The following is a 19450-nucleotide window of genomic DNA, read 5'->3' as shown; positions in this document are numbered from 1 at the left end:
AAAGGCAACCTATGGAATGGGAGAAGATATTTGCCAATGGCATATCAGATAAACAGTATACAAAATCTATTAAGAACTTATCAAGCTCAACACCAAAAAACAAATAATCTAATTAGGAAATGGGTAAAAGACATGAATAGACACTTCTCCAAAGAAGAAATACAAATGGCTAACAGACACTGATGATGAAAAAATGCCTATCATCACTCATGATCAGGATAATACAAATCAAATCCACAAAAATCCTGTCAGAAGGACACCTCACACCTGCCAGAATCGCTGAAATTAACAACTTAGGAAACAATAGATGTTGTTGAACATGTGGAGAAAAGGGACCCCTCTTACACTGTTGGTGGAAATGCAAAGTGATGCAGCCACTCTGGAAAACAGTGTGGAGATTCCTCAGAATGTTAAAGATAGAACTATCCTATTACCCAGCAGTTGTACTAGTAGTTATTTCTCCAAAGGATATAAAAATACTGATTCACAGTGTCACATTCACCCTAATGTTTATAGAAGCAATATCAACAATAGCCAAATTATGGAAAAAGCCCAAATGTCCTTCGACTGATGAGTGGATAAAAAGATGTGTTATATTGGGGTGCCTGAGTGACTCAGTTGAATGTCCAACTCTTGAAATTGGCTCAAGTCATGATCCCAGGTTCATGGGATTGAGCCTGGGCCCTCTTTCTAAAATGGAATAAAGTAAAGTAATAAGTAAAATAAAAGTAAATAAATAATGAAATGAAATAAAATAATAAAATGAAATAAAATAAAAAGAAGTGATACATATATACAATGGAATATTAGCCATCAAAAAAGAATGAAATCTCACTATTTACAATGATGTGGATGGAATTAGAGTGTATTATGCTAAGGGAAATAAGGCAGAGAAAGACAAATACCTTATGATTTCACTCATATGTGGAATTTAGGAAACAAACATGAACAAATGGGAAGGGGAAAAAAGACAGAAAGAGGGAAGTAAACCATAAGAGATGCTTAACAATAGAGAACTGAGGGTTGTTGGAGTATAGGTGGGCAGGAGGGTGAGCTAAATAGGCAATGAGTACTAAGGAGGACACTTGTTATGATGAGCACAGGGTGTTATATGTAAGTGAAGAATCACTAGATTTACTCTGGAAACCAACATTACACTATATGTTAACGACCTGTAATTTAAATTAAAATTTGGAAGAAAAAAATCATTCACGAATACTGAGATTTACTTCTTCCTTACCGATCTGGATGCTTTTTATTTCTTGTTGTTGCCTGATTCTTGTGGCTAGGACTTCCAGTACTATTTTGAATAAAAATTGGTGAGAATTGACATCCTTGTCTTGGTCCTGGCCTTAGGGGAAAAGCCCCGGTTTTTCTCCACTAAAGATGATGTTACATTTGGGTGGTTTTTAGATGGTCTTTAGTATGTTGAGGTATGCTTCCTCTAAACCACCTTTGTTGAGCGTTTTCTTCATAATTCTATGTTGTACTTTGTGAAAGGATTTTTTCTGCATCTATTTAACAGATCATATGGTTCATATCCCTTTTCTTATTGATGTGATGTATTATGTCAATTGATTCATTTGTGAATATTGAACCACACTTGAAACTCAAGAATAAATACCACTTGGAAAAGGTGAATAAATTTAAAAAAGAATGTTGGATTTGGTTTGCATTATTTTGTTGAGGATTTTTGCATCTATGTTCATCAGAGATATTGGCCTCTAGTTCATTTCTGGTGGTGTCTATATCTGGATTTGGTATCAGGGTAATGCTGGCCTCGTAGGATCAATTTGGAAATTTTCTTTACTTTTCTATTTATTGGAATAATTTGAGAAAAAATAGGTATTATATATCTGTTCTTTATTTTTTTTTTTTAAATTTTTTTTTTCAACGTTTATTTATTTTTGGGACAGAGAGAGACAGAGCATGAACGGGGGAGGGGCAGAGAGAGAGGGGGACACAGAATCGGAAACAGGCTCCAGGCTCTGAGCCATCAGCCCAGAGCCCGACGCGGGGCTCGAACTCACGGACCGCGAGATCGTGACCTGGCTGAAGTCGGACGCTTAACCGACTGCGCCACCCAGGCGCCCCTATATATCTGTTCTTTAAATGTTTGGTAGAATTTGCCAGTGAATCCACTTGGTTCTAGATTTTTGTTTCTTGTGAATTTTTTGATTACCAATTCAATTTCTTTGCTGTTTATCAGTATATTCAAATTTTCTCTTTCATTCTGTTTGTTTTGGTAGTTTATATGTTCCTAGGAATTTATACATTTCTTCTAGGTTATCCAATTTGTTGTCATATGATTTTTCATAAAATTCTCCTATGATTGTTTGTATTTCTGTGGTGGTGTTTATTTTTCCTCTCTTTTGTGATTTTATTCATGAGTCCTCTCTCCTTTTTTCTTGATAAGTTTGGTTAAAGGCTTATTAATTGTATTGAGTTTTTCAAAGAACCAACTCCTGGTTTAATTGATCTATTCTATCTTTTAGTTTCTTTGTCATTTATTTCTGCCCTTTTATTATTTCCTTCCTTCTGCTGGCTTTATGTTTTGTTTGTGTTCTTTTTCTAACTTCTTTAGGTGTACAGTTATGTTGTTTATTTGTGATTTTTCTTGCCTTTTGATGTAGGCGTGTATTGCTATATACTTGTGTCTTACAATCACTTTTGCTGCATCCCAGTGTTCTTGGACAGTTGTGTTTTCATTTTCATTTGTTTCCATGTGTTTTTAGTTTCTTCTTTTATTTCTTGGTTACCCCTTCACTGTTTAGCAGAATGTTGTTAAACCTCCATTTATTTGTGCTCTTTCCAGATTTTTTTCTTGTGGTTGACTTCTAGTTTTATAGCATTGTGGTCAAAAAAGATGCATGGTATGACTTCTAATTCTGTTGAAGCTTGTTTTGTGGAAAAATATGTGATCTACTCTGGAGAATCCTTTGTGTACACTTGAAAAGGATGTGTGTTCTGCTGTTTTAGGTTGTGTAAAAGCACAGTCTTTAGTCACAGCAGTTTCCTACATCCCCACCCAGGACTGGTATTTGTACTAAGGTAGCTAACGATGTCCCAATACCTTCTTCTCCAGTATTCATAGAATAAAATAAAATTTTGAGGACAACAGGGATGAGCAGGAAAACTTAGCCTACTGAGTATCTCATAAAGTCTTGTGAGTTCCACTTTAGGAAGTATATAAAAGGAACACACAGTCTTCATGGAACCTCATTCAGAGACATAGGTGAATATGCTCCCGAACATGGGGAAACAGAGAAATTATGTGCTGAAACAGAGAAATTATTGTATTTATATAGCCCAGCTTCCTTTCCTGCACCATGTTACTGTAATGTATCTTCCCCACAACTTTACCCAGCTAATGTAAAGATAATAATCTACTACATGCCATGTTGAGGAAACATAAAATGGAGAAAAAGTCAAGATATTAACCATGGTTTCTGGAGTTTAATATATTTTTATTAATAAAAAAGTACAACAATCAAACAAGATTGCTTAGTACCCAAGCATACACCCTGCCTGGCTGCAACAGAATGAGAGCCCCATTGGGCTAGGAAGAGAATACTCTGAGTGGCTATGCTAACTTAAGTAATTTTTGAGTATCCCCAGGTGCATAACGGAGTTGTATGTGAGAGATTCCTCATGATCGTAGCCTTGAAACCATATCTCTGGAGCAAGAACTAACATAAAATAGAGGAAAATCAAGTATTGCTCTAAAACACTAAAAGAAGGAGGCACAAACATAAGAGTAATAGAGGCTAAAGCTTAATATACTGTTTTATAATCTCTTTAAATGATGACATAAAATTTAAGCAATCCCTTCACTGCAGGCTCCTTTTCTCAACTCACAAAAAAGGACTCAGTCTCTGAAATTGATTTCCTGCTGTGACCTCATGTCAAAAAACAAGAATGGACACTTATTAGGAATTTTCTTCCTCTTCTTATTCAACAATACAAGTAAAAAGGCACTCTATACAACATAGCTATAATGTAATGGCCAACACAGCTACTTGTACTGATCCTGGGAAATATCTACTGGAAGGGAAGGAGAGTTTCTTAACAGTTAACAAAATATCATCTTTCCCTCTGCCCTTGACCCACCACCAGAAAAAAAGGAAATTGATAGTAAAACCAGTGTTTGGGAATCAAAGAAATATTCTGTCACTGGCATAAATTGTATCCTATTCCATCCCACTCTCTCCCCAACCACCTCACCTCACATCCTTCCTTATCTATACTATTTAGAGGACAGTAAGTAGGGAAAAAGAAAAATGTAACTGGTGAAGTTGAACTGGCCAAAGTCTGAAAGGCTCTGGGAAATTACCTTTGTGCTTCTAACAGGGTTACATATAATGTGGTCCAAAGTGAGAATAAGGGAAGAATTCAGATTTTGAAGCAATGGGTTTTGCCTACTTATTCATTTGGGTCCTTATGTGCTTCAAGTCCGGAAACAGATGAGAATCCTACAGGTAGTAATAAAGTGAATGTAAGGGGAAGAAAGAGAAGAAATAATATTACTTCCAGCGACCACTCTTCAATTATCTTTCTTATTGATTCAAATTTAGTTCTTTATGACACAGGCAGTCTAAGTCTTTCCCTTTTCTAGGGTAAATTTTGGGTACTATAGTTATTATCATAGTGATGATCATAATACTTTGTTGTTAATTTAAATATCTCTTATTATTTTTGCCAACATCTCTTAATGAGAATCTTCACAACATTTCTGTGAGGTAGATTTTTGGATCTCCACTTTGTAGATGGGTTCACTGAGTCACAGAGAGTTGTGACTTGCCTAACTTTTACCAAGTGAGGGACAGGAAAATATGAAGAGAGATAATTTAGGGTAGCACCCCTATTTTCAGAGAGACATATTTACCAGTGAGAAAAATAATGCTCAATAATTCAATTGGGCTCACCTACTTTATTCTGTGTCCACCTCTCTATATAAGTATTAACATACTGAAGAGTCAATAATTTATCTTGACTTATTCAAGGTTAGGTCAATTCCCAATGTTTTGGTCCTTGAGAAAAGTTTTTTTTGGAAGAGATAGACCCCATATTCCTGGAACTCAGATCACAGAAATCCCTAATTCCTGAATTTTGCAGATCACTTTGTTTCAAAGAGCTGTTGGGGTTCTAAATATATTACTATTATATACCTAAGCACTGTGCTCTAGTTGTTTCTCACAGGTGTACAAGTTAACAATTGAGATGCCACTATACGTGTAGACTGTGATTGAACAATTAAGTAAATAGATGACAGAGTGTGGGAGTAGGATTCTCAGTGTTGGAATGGGAGGTTATATATAAACAAAGGTAAAGGTTTACAATGAACCATGTGGTAATGAATTGCAGACATCAGTATAAACTCACATTCGGCTTAATAAGGATATGGATGATTACATATAGACATATTTCTAGATATGTATATACATGGGTTAGTGTACACACACATATTTCCTGATCTGTCAGCTGAGATCACCTAGAATCAACAATGACCAGTAGCAACAAGCATATCAAATATCCAGGTCTTGGTTTCTAAGATAATTCTCCAGTAAAAGGAACCAGTACACTTTAAATAAATGGTTGATTGTAAGAGAGAGCAAAAAAATATATATATGATTAGACTGGGGGCAAAAAAATATATATGATTAGACTGGAGCATTTTGTAGTACCATAAAATAAGAATGTGCTAATAAAAATGTGATGAGGGCATGTCAAAAGTACTTGGAAGTCAACCCAAGAGTGCCCAGTGGGCAAAGCTGGAACAATTTGAGAAACAAAATAAAGTTGTATTGGATTATAACTCAAGGTACAAAATAAATATCCATGAACCCCTACTGATACAAGTAAATGATTTAATAAATGAGAGAGAAAAGACAAATCTCTCATGCAAAGAATTAAAATAATTTATCTAGAGACCCTCTAAGATGTGGTGCATAATTTACCACTGCTTAAGTGTGGGCTTCACATAGTGACTTCCTTCCAGAAAGTGCAGCGTGGAGATAGGGAAAGGAAGGGTACAGAGGAGAAATCTAACAAACACAATCTCAGCCAGATGATCAAGGTTAACATCCAGAGTATAAGCCATGTTAATATAATGTGATACAAATGGTAGTTCACCTCTATGATCTTCCTTCTTCAAACCATAACCTCAGTTTCATCATGAAGAAAACATCAGACAATTTGGGACATACTCCTCAAAACTGTCAATGTCATAGGAAACAAGGAAAGTCTGAGAAATTGTCACAACCAAGAGAAGCATAAGGAGGCATAACTATTAAATGTAATGTGGTATCCTGAATAGGATGCTTAAAAAAAGAATATTAGGTAAAAACTGAGAAAACCTGAATAAAGGTTGAACTTTAGGTAATAATAATGTATCATATTACTTCATTAGCTGTAACAAATATACCTTACTAATGAATTAATAAAAGATATTAATAAAAGGGAAAACTGGATACTGTTTATAGGTAAACTCTCTGTACTATCTTCACAATTTTCTGTAAATCTAAAACAGTTCTAAAGTAAAAAGGGGGTCCCTGCATGCCTCAGTTGGTTAAACATCTGACTTTGGCTCAGGTTATGATCTCATAGTTTGTGAGTTCGAGCCCCATGTTGGACTCTGTGCGGACAGCTCAGAGCCTGCAGCCAGCTTCAGATTCTGTGTCTCCCTCTCTATCTGCCCACCCCCACTCGTGTTCTCTCTCAAAAATAAATATTAAAAAGTTAAATTTAAAAATATCTTACTCTTAAAAAAAAGATCTTACTCTCAGAAACATTTTGTGTTACCATAATTCAATCCACCTAACCTACCCAACCAGTTCAATTCCTCATAGTTTTCCCTGAATTCTCCAATCATAATTATTGATACCTATGTTCAACTGCCAATCATTTACAGATGGAAGGATTCCATGGCAACGAATCCCAGAATATTATCCAACCTTATCAAACAAGGCTATTTTTCATGTCATGGGAAATGTCCACTTAATGGTGCTTTGCTGGCATGAGCACAGTAAATTCAATTAATTCCAAATGTCAGCTAAAATAGTTCCTTTCCATCTCACTGTTTATTTAGCAAAACTATATGTAGTTTTGGTGTAGTACTGTAGTGTACTGTATTTGGATCTCTATGAAACACTCTAAATGCATTTAGACATATTTATTACAATATATGTAAATAATTAGAAGGATTTTTTTAACCATTATTTGGAGGGGACAGGGCAATGAGAATAGGGTTTGAAATGTTTTGTAACAATAAAGCATTAACAAAGTCCCACATTACTTTGAAGGGGAAAAAAATGAGTAAAGTGTTAGACTTAAGGATGTCAGAGATACCAGTATTTAGAAACTTAATTTGATCATCTTAGTACAACAGTATGATTGATAGCCTTTATTTATAAGATTATATGCTCAGTGCAAAAGATCCTGAGGTCCAAGGGGCACAAGTCATTTATGTATGTACTCTAGAAAAAGAGACTCAGGATCAAAGTTCTGGAGAAAATGGCTAAGCTCTTTACTATGAAATGCCACATCAACTACCCAATTAAATGCTTAAACTTATGTGTGATGGTAATTCACCTTTAACCATCTGTCTTATAGCTACATAGAATTTCCCTTTAACAGACTGGCCCTAGATATCTCCTAATGCTTCATCAATTAGTTTACAGTGTGTAACTTGAACACCCAAAGTCAGGGGAAAGCCTATATCAAAATAACAATAATATTAAAAATTCATATGTCATTTTGAGAAATATACAGTCTTTGAATTTATGACAGTTTATAGTCTGGAAAGACACTGTAAGTGAAAGTGAGGTAAATCAAATATGAAATATTATAGACAGTGTTTGAATAGAAAAATTGTGTGTCTAATGTTATATACCAATGACCACAAACACATTTTACTTAGTATTTAATCAACTGTAAATAATACTGTGAGTGGTCTAGTTTTCTGAAGCATAGCATATAAAATTGGAGAAATACTGCAACCAATTATGTAAAATTTTTCTTTATTTTGGTTTTAGAATGTGATCCCTGGGAGAATGGGTGCACAGATCTATAACACTTCAATAAAAAATCTGGGGAAAGAATCTGGCCCGTATTTGTTTCATCTTTAAAATATAAATGATAGATAGTACTAAGTGGTTAATAAGATCCATTCTTGGTACTAGAATTTCTTGATTTAGTTGGAATGGATGGTCTTTGGAAGTAGTAACCTAAAGTATTCACACAGGGACTGATTGAATATCTGCCACAGAAAAGGGGTTCAATATGAAGACAACCTTTAGAAGAGAGGCTGAATTTAAAACTAAGTGATGCAAAGCCCTCCCTGCCCTCAGGTAGAGAAAATATGCCATTTGGAGGTAGATCTGAAGTCCACAGCCTAGAACAGAGGGTTTGATGTCCCAGAGACTATTACTTAAAACTCCAATTGGGTAATCAGATGCGTATAATATGTAACCTGCCTTAATGACTAAAGAAATGGCTAGCAGTTTATAGCAGTTGCAGAACATCAGATGGTTTTTTGTGTCAGTTTTCTCTAAAATCCTTTTAAATTCCATTTGAAATATAAGAATTCATGCTAATAATGCCACAGAATGAACACATTTTTTTCTTCTAACCCCTCACTTCTGTATAAAATAACCCCAGTGTGTGATTTCTTACCATGCAATATGCTCAAAACAGTTGCTTTACATAAACAAAAGAATAAACAGGCCCTCAAGACACTGCCTCAACAGGCTGCCATTTGAATGAGGTTTGTGATTACAGAGCTTCTGAAATCTTATCCAAATGAAAGTCCCCCTCTATTTGTTTTCAGAATGATACTGTTTTTGTTTGTTCCTGTCGCTGCCCAACATATTTTCCTGGAACACTTTTCTCCCTACTGGTATGTCAGTGTGTGCTTTGAAAGCTTTTTCAAATTTAACCTAACGGAGAAGATAACTGTGCAGCCAAATCTTTATCCTGAAGAAGGACGAAGAAAAAGAGGACAAGAGGGAGAAGATCACTTCATCCCTTCTGATAGACTTGTGAAGAAGCATCAGCACTTTCTGAAAACCAAACTGTAATAACATATAGGATTGGATTTACAAAATCTTTCAGTTTGGCAAGGGACTCATCTTATTCACTGAGGATGTGCCCTATACTCAGGACCCAAATCCCTGTAAATCTTAACAATCAACTAAATTATTATGCCTTTTTATGTTTAGGAAATTTACAAAATGTCATTTTAAGACACTACCAACCACTCTTAAATGCTGATTCCAAAAAAAAAAAGAAAGAAAGGATAAGAATTCTAGAAAATAAGAGACAAATTGGAATAAAAAGCAGTGCATGTTTGTTCACAGCCTTGAGTTTGATTTCCTGTTTTGTTTTTGTAGGGAAATGTCTTATGTCAGAGCAAGGGTATGGTGGAGGAATGGGGGGAAACCATGGGTGCCACACTGGAATTAAATCCATGCAAGGCTGAAAAAATTGGAGACTGGACAGTGGAGAAGTGAAAGTAGAATATGAGGAGCCCCCATGGGAGACCATCTATTTTTTCCTACAGTCTAATCAACCTGGCTCAGTGAGCTGCGCCTACCCCATCCCTGAGGCAAGCTGAAGTCAAAGAGGAAAAGATGGTTATGATCTCGGTGTGCATGCATACACACACACACACACACACACACACACACAAGACCAGCACAGCTCTTCTGGTGTAGTCTATGCTGCTCACATTGTGTCATGGCGCCTGCGGTGCAGGGATAGGTGGTCAGAGCGAGAGAAGCTACGGTTGCAGTCTGTGCACTGGAAGGGCTTGATGCCTGTGTGCTTGCGGAAATGGCGGGTGAGCTCATCTGAACGAGCAAATTTCCAGGAACAGCCATCCCAGGTACATTTATAAGGCTTCTCTCCTAAAAGGGGGATATGACAAAACAAAGGGAGTCAGAGAAGAGATATTTGGATACTGGAAAGAGAACAGAGTACTTAATCTTTTAATCAAGGCTTTGGTCAAAATTTGTGGCAATCACTTTGAAGAAATTTTCTCTATCCTTATAGATGTACTAAAGAAGAGCCAAAAATGGTAGAGTAGAAACCACACAGGTTCTGCCTGAAACAGGCCTTTGCTTGAATTCTGGCTCTACTATGTATTAGATGTGTGACTTTAAATAAGTCACTTCTCCCTGGTTCAATCTCTGTTACTTCAGCTTTAAAGGGGGATAGAAATACCTCACGGGATGTTTGAGACATCTTTTTTTTTTTTTTATCACAGTGAACAATAAAAAGTGGATGCAAACCCAGGTCTCTGACACTTTCTACCATACCACATTATAGTAACTATATCCTCTCTTCTAATATATCCTAATATATACTCAAAAATAAAGCCATATACACAGACACAATGTGATTCACTAGAATAGGCCCTCAGCTAAGGCTACAGGCCTTCTGTGTAAGGTCAGAAACTCAAGGGCATGGAATGGCGTTGGAAGAAGCTCATCAAACTTTTTGAAATAGCTCCATGCTTAGTATCCTTATGTTGCATCTGGATTGTATATGGGATATGTATACTCCATATAGAAAGCTAAATGAAAGGGGCAACAAGGTGGCTCAGTAGGTGAAGTGTCTGATTCTTGGTTTTGGCTCAGATCATCTCACAGTTTGTGAGTTTGACTCCAGGTTCATGAGTTCAGCACAGATTCTGTGCTGACAGCACAGAGACTGCTAGGAGTTCTCTCTCTACCTTTCTCTTTTCCCTTCCCCTGCTCTCTCTGTCTCTCTCCAAATAAATAAATAAACTTAAATATTTTATAAAGTAATATAAAAAACATTAACACCGTATGACCCCCATTATGGTGTATGGATCACACACCACATATGTATATACTCAGAATAAAGGCAGTACTTGGGGCACCTGGGTGGCGCAGTCGGTTAAGCGTCCGACTTCAGCCAGGTCACGATCTCGCGGTCCGTGAGTTCGAGCCCCGCGTCAGGCTCTGGGCTGATGGCTCAGAGACTGGAGCCTGTTTCTGATTCTGTGTCTCCCTCTCTCTCTGCCCCTCCCCCGTTCCTGCTCTGTCTCTCTCTGTCCCAAAAATAAATAAACGTTGAAAAAAAAATTTAAAAAAAAGAATAAAGGCAGTACCAATACACTTAAGTGTAAATCATGAGAAATGATTAACAGTGAGTGGATATATAGAAAATAAGGATGAGAATAGTAGAAAAGTGACTTTTCCTTTTTTCCCCATATTTCTGTATTGTTTGAATGTTTTTAAAATCATGATGTATCTTATAATAAAAATTTTTATATAGGCACAGGGAGATTTGTGGTTGGAAGATGGTGATAGAGTAGGAGGACCCTAGGCCCACCTTGTCCCATGAATGCAACTTGATAACTACCAAATCATCTTAAATACCAGAGAAATCGGCCTGAAGACTGGCAGAACAAACTCCACAACTAATGATAGAGAAGATGCCACATTGAAGAAGGTAGGAAGTGAAAAGAGAGTTTGGGAGAGAAACATATTGTGGCCGCTGTGGTGGAGAGGGAGCCACAGTTACAGAGAAGGGCAAGAGTCAGACTAACAGAAAGTGGAGCACACAGGGGAAAAAATCCCCATATCAATTGCTTAGAAAGAAAGAGGGACTGAATTTCATGAGTTCTCACAATAAGCAGGGCTTAAAGCCTAGAGTTTTAAAGGTCAGTGGGCTTGGATGGGTTAGAGCCTGGAGGACATAGCGGCTTCTGGAGAGAAGGCAGGCAAATAAAGAAACACACACACACACACACACACACACACAACAATGGACATACAGCATGGAAACTTCTAACAGAGAAGTGCCAGGGACACAGAGTGGGGAGGTTATTTACTCATCTCAGAGCATATCCAAGACAGGCAGTGTTTATGGAGAGACCCTTCTAGGAACAAAGGAACTGGCTGGTGCCATTTCCCTCCCTTGTCCTTTAGCATAAGCACAGGGCAACCTGTGGAAACCAGCACATTGTCTGTACTCTCTACCTCACCTGATTGTACCAAGTCTCCCTACCCCATGTTCTGGTGTAACCACTACTCCAAGTCTAGCTTGCCTCAGTCCCAGAACAGTGGCTGCCCTCCCCCAGAAGACTGCCTCAAAACTCTGCTCAAATTGTGTCTCCCAACTTGGGAGTTTTGTAGAGACTCAGTTTCAGCAGCAGTGGCAAAAGGTCTCATTTCACAAACAGACCAAAGCACAACTAGTTAAAAAGCACCACATTTAGGTCATGGACCAAACACTTCCCATAACACCACAGTAGACAAGATAGCCTCTACAGATGACTGACCTCAGGGATAAAGTCGTCAGGACAAAATAGCAGAACACAAACAGCACACAATGGAGACACTTTGGGAAGTGTGAGCACTTGGGGAACCGGAGTCACCACAGAACAGGGCACTACAGGACTTCTTCATGAAGCCATTACCCTCAAGAACAGGTGGCATAACTTTCTTAACACACGGAAACAGACAAAGAGACTTAGACAAAATGAAAAGAAAGCTAAATTTATTCCAAATGAAAGAAAAGGATGAGGACACAGCCAGAGACCTAAGCAAAACCAATATAAGTAACATGCCTGAAAGATCATCTAAAGTAATGATCATAAGGAAACCCAATGGGTTTGAGAAAAGAGTGGAAGACATGAGTGAGACCCTTAACATTGAAATGAGGAATACCATAACAGAGATAAAAGGGCCAATACACAAAATGACAAACACACTTGATGGAATTAACAGCAAGCTGGAAAAAGGAAAGGAACATATTAGTGAACTAGAATGTACAGTACCATTACTCTAATCAAGATGAACAGAAGAAAGAAAAAAGAATTATGCAAAATAAGAGTTAGGGAAATCAGTAACTACATCAGACATAATAACATTCATATAATAGGAGTCCCAGAAAAATAGAGAGAGAGAATGGACAGAAAACTTATTTGAGGAAATAATAGCTGAAAATTTCACTAATCTGGGGAAGGAAACAGGTATCCAGATCAGGGAAGCACAGAGAACTGCCATCAAAATCAACAAAGGCAGACCCAAACCAAGACATGTAGTAATTAAGTTGGCAAAAATAAGTTATAAAGAAACATTTTTAAGGCAGCAAGACAAAAGAAGACAATAAGTGACAAGGGGAACCTATAAGGCAGAAGATTTTTTTAACAGAAACTTTGCAAGTCAGAAGGGAGTGGCATGATATATTCAAACTGCTGAATGGAAAAAAATACGCAGCCAAGAACACTCTGTCCAGCAAAGCTATCATTCAGAATAGAAGGAGAGATAAAGAGTTTTTCAGGCAAACAAATACTAAAGAAGTTCCTGAGCACTAAACCAGCCCTGCAATAAATATTAAAGGGTATTCTTTGAGTGGAAAAAAAAAAAAGATCAAAAGTGACAGTCTGAAGGTAGGAAACACAAAAACAATAAAAATGAACATTTTTGTAAAAAATGGGTCAACAAATTCACAAAATAAAAGGATGTAAAATATAAAAACATTTACCCAAAACATGGGGAGGGGAGGAATGAAAAATGGGTTCAAATTTAAATGACAATCAACTTAATATAGACCACTATATGCAGAAGAGGCTATACACAAACCTAATGGTAACTATATATCAAAAACCACTAATAAGTTGGGGAAAAGATGACGATGGAGTAGGAGGACCCTAAGATCACCTTGCCCCATGAACACAACCAGAGGAGATCACAAGGGAATGCACAAGAATGAGTGCTTCCCAAAGCCACTGTCTTGGTAAAGCGGGGGGGGGGGAGGGGGGGGGGCTGAAATTCCTGAGTTCTTGCAATCAATGGAGCTTAAAACTTGTAGTTTTAAAGGATAGCAAACTTGGATGGGATAAAGCCCAGAAGGCACTTCACAGCTCCAAGAGAGTAAGCAGGCAAATAATAACCCAGTGGGAGACAGTATGGAAACAGCAATCTGAAGAGTGCCTCAGGCACATGAAGTGAAGACAATTCACTCTTCTGAGTGTGTCCCTGAGTGGCACCTTTCCCAGAGACATCTCTCTGGGAAAAAGGGAGCTGGCTGGTGCCATTTCCCTCCTATTCCCCTCAGCATAAACAGAGCCACCTGCTGGAAACAGTTCAGTGCTGACACTGGCTGCCTAATTTGCATACACCAGGCCCCACACCCCTGCACTCTAATGGGACAGCCCTTCTCAGTTATGCTTACCTGAACTGAGTGCAGCAGACTTCTCCCTAAGACCAGCACAAACAGCTGCCCACAACACATTTCCGACCAGAGAGGTCTGCATGGCCCCATTTCTGAGGAGATGGTGACAGGTCTCATTTCATAAGCACACCAGAGCATAACAAGTTAAAACTCACCACATTCAGGCCAAGAACAAACACTTCCCACAGTAGGCAAGAAAAGTCTGTGAAGACAACTGGCCTGAAGGATAAAGCAGCCAAGACACAATAGCAGAGTGCATGCAGCAAACACCAGAGATACTCCTTGAAGTACCAGTCCCTGAGCACTACATGACCTCTTCCTAAGGCCATTATTTTCAGAAACAGGAGACATAAGTGGCTTTTCTAATACAAAGAATAAGGCAGAGACTTAAACAAAACGCAAAGATGGAGGAATTTATCCCAAATGAAGGAACAAGAAGAGGCCATGGGGAAAGATATAAGGGAAACAGATATAAGTAACATGCCCGATGGAGAATTAACAGCACCAATCATAAGGATACACACTGAGCTTGCGAAAAGTATACAAGAGATCAGTGAGACCATTACTATAAAGATAAAAGACTTAAAAAAGAATCAATCAGAGATGAAAAGTGCAATAAACAGGATTAGAAATACCCATGATGCAAGGGAGAGCAGGCTGGAAGAAGCAGAGGAGTGAATTATAGACCTAGAAGACAAAGTAATGGAAAGCAATTAAGCTAACCAAAAGAGAGAAGGAAGAATTATGAAACATGGGAACAGATTTAGGGAATTCAGAGACTCCATCGCACATAATAACATCCCTATTATAAAAGTCCAAGATGAAGCACAGAAAAAAAGGGGGGACACAACATTTATTTGAAGAAATTAATAGCTGAAAACTTCCCTACTCTGGGGAAGGAAACAGACTACCAGATACAGGAGGCAGATAACTCCCATCAAAATCAACAAAAGCAGGTCATTAACAAGACATTTTGTAATTAAATTTGCAAAATGTGATAAAGAAAAATCTTAACAGTAGGAAGACAAAATAATTACTTAACATAAAAGAAAAACACATAAGGCTATCTGGAAATTTCTCAACAAAAATAGGAGCAAGGTAGAAGTGAATGGCATGGTATATTCAAAGTGCTGAATGGGAAAAAATCTGGAGCCGAATGCCTGATTTAGCAAGGTTATCATTCAGAATAGGAGGAGAGATAAATAGTTTCCCTGAAAAATAAAAACTAAAGGAGTTCATGACCACAAAACCATCCATGCAGGAAATATTAAAGGGAACTCTTTGAGTGAAAAGGAGAGACCAAAAGTGACAAAGACCAGAAAGGATTAGAAAAAGAAAATCTTCAGAAACAATATCAAAAGATGTAACAAAATGATACTAAATCCATATCTATCAGTAATTGATTTGAATGTAAATGGAATAAATGCTCCATCAAAAGACATAGGATGTCAGAATAAATGTTAAAAAGACCCATCTCTATGCTTCCTACAAGAGATTCATTGTAGACCTTAAGACACCTAAAGATTGAAAGTGAGGGGAAGGAGAGGCATTTTTCGTACAAATGGGTGTCAAAAGAAAGAGTAGTAATACTTACATCAGACAAACTAGAATTTGAAACAAACACTAACATGAGACAAATAATGGCACTATATAATCATAAAGAGGAAATCAAGCAAGGAGATATACAATTGGAAATATTTATGCACTTGATATGGGATCACCCAAATATATAAAACAATTAATGATAAACATAAAGGAACTTATTGGCAATAATATAATAATTTTTAACACCCCACTTACATCAATGGACAGATCAAATAAACAGAAAATCGACAAAGAATCAATGGTTTTGAATGACACACTGGACCAGATGGACTTAACAGATATATTCAGAACATTCCTTCTTAAAACAGTAGAATACACAATCTTTTCAAGTGCACAGGGAACATTATGCAGAACAGATTATATATTAGGTCACACAATAGGCCTCAACAAATACAGAAAGATTGAAATAATACCATGGACCATTTTTTTGACTACAACTCTTATGAAACTAGAAGTACATTACAACAAAATCTGGAAAGATGAAAAATACAAAAGGTTACACAACATACTACTAAACAATGAATGGGTCAGCAAGAAAATAAAAGAAGAATAAAAAAAAAAAACAGACAGGGAAACACATGAAAATGACAACACAATGCTCCAAATACTGAGATGCAGCAAAAGTGGTCCTAAGAGGGAAATATATAGCAATACAGGGTTACTCCAAGAAGAAAAATCTCAAGTAAACAATCTAACCTTATACCTAAAAAAGCTAGAAAAAGAACAAATCCCAAAGCCAGTAGAAGGAATGAAATAATAAAAATTAGATCAGAAATAAACGATATAGAAAAAAAAGAGATAAATAAAATGAGGATGTGGTTCTTTGAAATTATTAATAAAATTGACAAACTCCTAGACAGAGTTATCAAGAAGAAAATGCAAAGGACACATATAAATAAAATCACAAATGAGAGAAGAGAAATAAAAACCAACACCACAGAAATACAAACCATTATAAGACAATATTATGAAAAACTACATGCCAACAAATTGGACAAGTTGGAAGGGATGAATAAACTTCTAGAAACATATAAACTACCAAAACTAAAACAGGAAGAAATATAACACTTGAGCACCCCAATAACCAGCAATAAATATATAACAACATATACATCTGTTGTGAAATAAGCCAGAGAAAGACACATACTATATGATTTCATTCATATGTGGAATTTAAGAAAGTAAAGGGCAAAAGGAGAAAGAGAGAGGCAAGCCAAGAAACAAACTCTTAACTACAAAGAACAAACTGATGGTTACCAGAGGGGAGGTGGGTTTGTGTGAGTAAAAGGTGTAATGGGAATTAAGGAGTGCACCTGTTGTGATTAGGCTTGTGTGATGTATATTGTTGTTGAATCACTATTTTGTACACTTGAAACCAATATAACATGGAATATTAACTATACTGCAATTTAAAATAAAATAAAATAGGGGCGCCTGGGTGGCGCAGTCGGTTAAGCGTCCGACTTCAGCCAGGTCACGATCTCGCGGTCCGGGAGTTCGAGCCCCGCGTCAGGCTCTGGGCTGATGGCTCGGAGCCTGGAGCCTGTTTCCGATTCTGTGTCTCCCTCTCTCTCTGCCCTTCCCCCGTTCATGCTCTGTCTCTCTCTGTCCCAAAAAATAAATAAAAAACGTTGAAAAAAAAATAAAAATAAAATAAAATAAAATATATATTTGAAAAAGTATGGTGATTGCTAGTGGCTGGTGGGGTGTATGGTGAGATGTTGATAAATGGTACAAAGTGTTAGTTTTGCAGGATACATAAGTCCTGGAGATCTAATGGAAAACCATTTGACTATAGTTAACAATGTTGTACTGTATACTTGAAGTTTGCTAAGAGGTTAGAACTTAGGTGTTTCCATCACCAAGAAAGTAACTATGAGGTAAGGAATATGTTAATTAACTTGATTGTGGTGTATATTTCACAATGTATACATATATCATATCACAAAATTGCATATATTAAATATATACAATTTTATTTTTCAAGTTTTTATTTAAATTCAAGTTACTTGACACACAGTTGTAATGTTAGTTCCAGGTATACAATACAGTGATTCAACACTTCCCTACAACTATTGCTCATCACAAGTGCACTCCTTAATTCCCATCACCTATTTAACATCCCCTCACCCACCTCCCTTCTCGTAACAATCACTTTGTTCTCTACAGTTAAGAGTATGTTTTTTCATTTTTTCCCTGTGCTGGATTGTTTTGTTTCTTAAATTCCACATATGAATGAAATCCTATGGTATTTGCCTTTCTCTGACTGACTTTGCTTAGCATAATACTTTCTAGCTCCATCCACATCATTACAAATGGCAAGATATCATTCTAAGACTCAGTAATATTACATTGTATGTGTGTGTGAATACACACACACACACACACACACACACTACATATTATTTATCCATTCAGTAGTCAGTGGACACTTGGGCTGTTTCCATAATGTGGCTCTTGTAGATAATGCTGCTATAAGATCAGGGTGCATGCATTAATTTCAGTTAGTATTTTTGTATTCATTGTGTAGATACCTAGTAGTGCAATTGCTGGGCCATAGGGTAATTCTATTTTTAATTTTTGAAGAACCTCCATACTGTGTTCCAGAGTGGCTGCACCAGTGTGCATTCCCACCAACAGTACACAAGTGTTCCTTTTTCTCCACATCCTCGCCAACACGTGTTGTTTCTTGTATTGTTGATTTTAGCCATTCTGATTGGTGTAAGGTGATATGTCTCATCATGGTTTTGATTTGTATTTCCCTGATAAGTGATGTTGAGTATCTTTTCATGTGTCTGGTGGCCATCTGCATGTATTCTTTGGAAAAAATATTTATTCATGTATTCTGCCCATTTTTTAACTGGATTATTCCTTGCTTAGGTGATTAATTGTATAAGTTCTTTATGAATGTTGGATACTAACCCTTTATCAGATATGTCATTTGCAAATATCTTCTCCCATTCTACAGGTTACCTTCTTTTTTATTGATTTTTTACTTAGTTGTGCAGAAGCTTTTTATTTTGATATAGTCTTAACAGTGTATTTTTTGCTTTTGTTTCCTTGTGTTAGGAGAGATATCTAGAAATAAATTTCATTGGCCAATATCAAAGAAGTCACTGCCTGTGTTCTTCTCTAGGATTTTTATGGTTTCAGTTCTCACATTTAGGCCTTTAATCCATTTTGAATTTATTGTTTGTATGGTGTAAGAAAGTGGTCCACTTTTATTATTTTGCATGTTGCTGTCCAGTTTTCCCAACACCATTTGTTAAAGACACATTCTTGATCCCATTTAATATTCTTTCCTACTTCTTTGAGGATCAGTTGGCCATATAGTTGTGCGTTCATTTCTGGGTCTTTTGTTCTGTTACATCTAAGTGTCCATTTTTGTGCCAGTACCATACTTTTTTGATTACTAAAGCTTTTTAATATAACTTGAAGTTCAGAATTGTGATGCATCAAACTTTTCTTTTTCAAGGGTGCTTTCACTATTTGGGGTCTTGTGTGGTTCCATACAAATTTTAGGAATCTTTGTTCTAACTCTGAAAAATGCTGTTTTAATTTTGACATAAATTTTATGAAATGTGTAGATTTCTTTGTGTAGTGTAATTTTTAACAATATTTGTTCTTTCAATCCATG

The 19450-nt window shown here is 36.8% G+C and overlaps 1 protein-coding gene across 1 annotated transcript in view; it reads right to left on the bottom strand.

Moving 5' to 3' along the window:
• Positions 1–7387: 7387 nt before the first annotated feature.
• KLF8 (Kruppel like factor 8) overlaps positions 7388–19450 on the bottom strand; it is a 57382-nt gene continuing 45319 nt past the window's right edge. The window contains exon 5 of the mRNA XM_043571377.1: positions 7388–9905. Coding sequence (XP_043427312.1) covers positions 9724–9905 — 182 coding nt within the window. The 3' untranslated portion in view covers positions 7388–9723. The remainder of the gene's footprint in view (positions 9906–19450) is intronic.

This window comes from Prionailurus bengalensis, chromosome X (assembly GCF_016509475.1).
Source record: "Prionailurus bengalensis isolate Pbe53 chromosome X, Fcat_Pben_1.1_paternal_pri, whole genome shotgun sequence".
In the NCBI taxonomy this organism is placed as follows: Eukaryota; Metazoa; Chordata; class Mammalia; order Carnivora; family Felidae; genus Prionailurus; species Prionailurus bengalensis.
The sequence above is the reverse complement of the archived record's forward strand: the minus strand, read 5'-3'. Positions and strand labels throughout refer to the sequence as shown.